Source organism: Frankliniella occidentalis, unplaced genomic scaffold (assembly GCF_000697945.3).
Source record: "Frankliniella occidentalis isolate FOCC.00 unplaced genomic scaffold, Focc_3.1 Scaffold61, whole genome shotgun sequence".
Taxonomy (NCBI): Eukaryota; Metazoa; Arthropoda; class Insecta; order Thysanoptera; family Thripidae; genus Frankliniella; species Frankliniella occidentalis.
In genome coordinates this window covers 622588-626820 of record NW_026267191.1, presented here as the reverse complement: position 1 = coordinate 626820, position 4233 = coordinate 622588, and the positions used below count along the sequence as shown (strand labels likewise).

Sequence of the window (4233 nt, the reverse complement as noted above, 5' to 3'; positions counted from 1 at the left end):
TCTCTCTCGCTCCCTCTGGCTCATTCTCTCTCCATCTCTCTCTTTCGCTCTGTGCTCTCGCGGCTCTCGCTCGCTCTCTGTCTCTCCCTCTGTCTCTTCCTCTGTCTCTTCCTCTGCATCTCCCCCTCTCTCTCTCTCTCTCTCCCCCTCTCTCTCCCTGTCTCTCTCCCTGTCTCTCTCCCTCTCTGTCTCTTTCTCCCCCTCCCTCTCTCCCTCACTCTCTCGCTCTCTCACTCTCTCACTCTCGGCCTCCGCACACAACGGGGCACGTGCTCGCCGTTGCTGTCGTTGCTCTTTGTCCCCCGCACAGGAAGCGGCCGTGCAATGATCGCTCTATTCAGCAGAGAGGAAGCTCGGCTCGCGTTTTTGAATGCATGTCCGATGCAGCCTGCCGCCGACTGGCCGCCGACGCCTGCAGACCGGCGGCGCTCGCGACACACCTCCTCTCTGGTCTTCAACGTCAACCTGAACCTGGTTTCGGTTACAAAGTCGGGCGACAGTCGTCGCGATGGTCGCGTTGTAGTCCTCCTGGTGGACCTCAAGTGTGGGGTTTTTAGTCGTGGCCGCGGAAGCAGCGCGCCTCGCTGCCAGTTTAGCAATGACCGACGCTCCTAAAGTTCTAAGTAATTTAAACTGATTTCTTCACAACAAGAAATACAAGTACAAGCCTACGAGACACTACTCCCGAAGACTGTCTCTACTATAGGGAAAACCGCACGCCATCCTTGTTCTTTTCCATTTACTCTGTAAACGAGCGGTTTTAAAAGTTACAAAAATTAGAAGTAGTAAGACTGTAAGAACCGAGACGTGTTCAAAACCAATGGGAGAGTATTTTCCCAATTCTGACGTGAGCTCACGTATACGAATCTAATCGCTCTGAACGGTGACGGTGCTCGGCTATTTTCATCCTCACGTTCCCGCTTTGTCTCTCTCTGGCCGCGAGTGGTTTGGCGCGACGGCTGTGGCCACGATATGAGTCACTGCGAGTCACTGGCTAGGACCCTGTAACGATGCTCGATTCTTTAGTCCCCCCCCCCCTAAAAAAAAAGAAAATAATAAAAACACCAAGTTAAGTTTGTATAAGAATATGAGCAGTCTGACAGACGGCTCAATTTTAAAATGGAAAATTGAAGCTGCTTGTGTTAAATGTTTGTTTTGTGTTTTCCAGGCGTGATGGGTGGCTGAGCCGCGCCCGCGCCCCGCCATGCCCCCCTCCAGGGACTCGGGGGCCTTCACGTCCACCAAGGGGCTGCTCAACGGCCCCGGCCAGAACAACTGCTTCCTCAACAGCGCTGTCCAGGTGAGCCCCAAGTCCTCTCTCGGCCTCCCCTCCCGGGCTCAGCCCGCGCCCCGCCCGCCGCACTGTTAAAAAAGCTGTAAGGAAGTACAGTTTGCCTACAGTCCGCCCTGTATATTTTATGTACGGGCCGGAATGTAAAGATATTGACCGTACTTTACTGTCAAGTCAAGTGCTGTATTGGCCAAAAAGACGGTTTGCGAAGTTACGGTACATCCTGTACGGAGTGGACCGTAATCAAAAATTACAGTCGCGGACGTAGTAACAAATTGACAGGGCTCACTGTAGAATTTCCTGTAGGTTTTTTTAACAGTGCGGCCCGTCGCGCACGATGGGTTGCCTACACCTCGGGCGGGACCGGCCGGGCCACCGCCGCCTGGGAAGGGAACGTTGCTTCCGGCACCCTTCTATGAGGTGGGGGTACACATATCTCCGTTTGGGTTCGTAATGGACCCCGTGACATACCTCAGTGTAACGTATCGAGGGGACTCTACGAGCTTCGATCGTGAGTCTGATCCGGGCGAGTATGACGACTGTACCCTCGTCCTTCTGAACGACGCTGTGCCGCTTACCCTCCAGCCTGTTGCTGCTGACCCAGGAGCGAGGATTATTACTTTTCGCGCAATTAGTCCTTTCCGTTTCACTTCCAGCAGCTCCACCCACGATTATTATACTATCCCCTTTCTTGCTGGAGCGGGGTGTGGTGTGGTGGGGGGGCGGGGTGGGGCGGGGTGGGGTGGGGCGAGGCGGGGCGGACGGAGCCAAAGCGACCCTCCCCGGCGGACACTCTGCTCCGCGGGCTTGCCGCCGCTCGCGTATAAGGCTTTTCAATCTCCATTACGGTACACTGCAAGGAGGCGTGTGCTGTACGTGAGAGGTGCGCACCATACCGTCCTCCTGGGCAGCAGAGAGAGAGATGCGACACTTCTGTCTTTGTCAAGCCCGGACGGTACTTACATGCGGGAGATGAGATCTAGTTCAGGGACGGGGACGTAACACTTCTGCTACGGGGAGGGGGGCGGGGAGGTACTGTGCGGGGACACAGCAGGCCCCTGTGCCCATACTCTCTGTCTGTGTGTCTGTTGCCCACCTGCCTATCTGTCTGTGTGTCTGTCTGCTGCCGGCCTGCCTAGCTGCCTGTGCCAAGTGTTGATATCTCGAGTTATTCAGAGAACGAGGTATCTTATCTCCGGCTAGGTGTGGCTCTGCTGTCCAAACGACGAGATTTTGAGGAAGTGGGATTTGTCATGACGCTGTGCGGGTAGCGGGGCGTGATCCTGGGAAGCACATTTATACCCGTTATCTGTTCATACCGAGGGCTCCGGGACCGGCAAGGGCACACATAGGCGGGGCCGGCGGCGGGGCTGTCCAAAGCCCCGTAATATTTTTTCTGGTTATAATACTCTGCACCGGATTCTAGACCTGCTAATAGGTTGTGCATGTATTCGCGTGAGCAGGGTGGTTAAAAAAAATGACTAATAGTTGTTGAAGCTTAAGGGAAAACGGAACTTCTATAGTTATGTAAAAGCTAAGATTTTGGGTCCTATAGAAAGACAAGGGAATTCCCCTTATTTTTTATGAGAGATATATTAACTACATGATTAATAAATTCCGGGACTTGCTCAAAGTTTTCCACTTTTCCTCTAAAAACAAACATTGATTTTACCATTGTGATTAGAGTTGCTGCAAGCCCGCCGGCAGACTGTGTATGCAACCAACCTATAGAACACCACCCCTGTGTTGTTTTTATCTATAAAATTACGTTTTGTCTCCAGTGTAGGTAGAAGACTAATGCAAAGCGGCGGGCGATTATTGTGCAATAAAGTCCGGTGGTGGCGCCGTTGTTCTGCAGAGGCGGCCTCTCTCTCTCTCTCTCTCTCTCTCTCTCTCTCTCTCTCTCTCTCTCTCTCTCTCTCTTTTTCTCTCTCTCGTTCAACACAAGGAGCGGCCCTATAATCGATATCGCTATGATCATTTTGGTCGAATTGGAGGGCCCTTTCGACACCTCGATCGCCCAGCTGCGCTAAGTATTGGAAGGGAAGCCGTTGCCGACACCTTATACCGGCCACCCCAAACAGTCTCTGATATTATAATAGTTTAGTGGAGCGCTCCCCGCCCACCTCTGGTCCAGGGCCTGCGGGGAGGCGGCGGTGGCGGTGGGCGGGAGCCGCGGGGCGGGCGCGAGAACTGTCCGGGGCCAGGTCGCGCCCGCGCTGCAAGAGGCTAGATGATCCAGTTTGGAAAAGTCAATTTAGCTACTACTACATATGTAGTCCAACGGAAGAAAAGGGACTGAGTGGTTACTAGATGCGTGCCAAAGCATGAGAACGAATCGAAATATATGCAAACTGTTAGTTGCAAAGTTTACCATGATAGTGGAGACTTTTGGCGATGGCTTTTTGGCGGTACCGGGCTGACTGGGTAAGTGAGAAGTGCAACAAGTGGTGGCTGCGCGTGATGTGACGATCAGCCCCTCTCTCCTCCTCTCTCCTCCTCTCTCCTCTCTCTCCCCCTCTCCCCTCCCCCCTCCCCCCGTCGCCCTCCGTGTGAGATGGTTGCGATGCATCAGGTGACACCCACGGGCGCCGCTGGCCGGGATGAGGTGTGGGGTGTGGGCCCCGAACTGTGCGCGGCCCTCCACGCCCGCCATCAACACCTCCTCCATCAGGGCCTGCAGCCTAGGCCTGTAGCGGGCGCCCCGCGCTGCCCACGGCCCTCTGGAGGCGTGCCCTCCCGGAGGAGGCCGCCTCTAGGCACATACCCTCACGAACAGACAGCGTTACATAAATATATTTTGTACGAGGGGGTTTTCACTCGAGATTTCCGTGCACACAGTATTTCGTATTACGTGTATTTCGTCGGTATTTTTCAGGAAAAGTTCACCGTTTTGGAGCATATTTAGGCGTATTTCGGTGTATTTCACGTGAAATACCTGT

General features: G+C 54.0%; 1 protein-coding gene across 1 annotated transcript in view; it reads left to right on the top strand.

Annotated features, from left to right (window-relative positions):
• Positions 1–1055: 1055 nt before the first annotated feature.
• The window catches only part of LOC113209872 (uncharacterized), a 110448-nt gene continuing 107270 nt past the window's right edge, over positions 1056–4233 (top strand). The window contains exon 1 of the mRNA XM_052267910.1: positions 1056–1300. Within this exon, the coding sequence (XP_052123870.1) occupies positions 1205–1300 (96 nt within the window). The 5' untranslated portion in view covers positions 1056–1204. The remainder of the gene's footprint in view (positions 1301–4233) is intronic.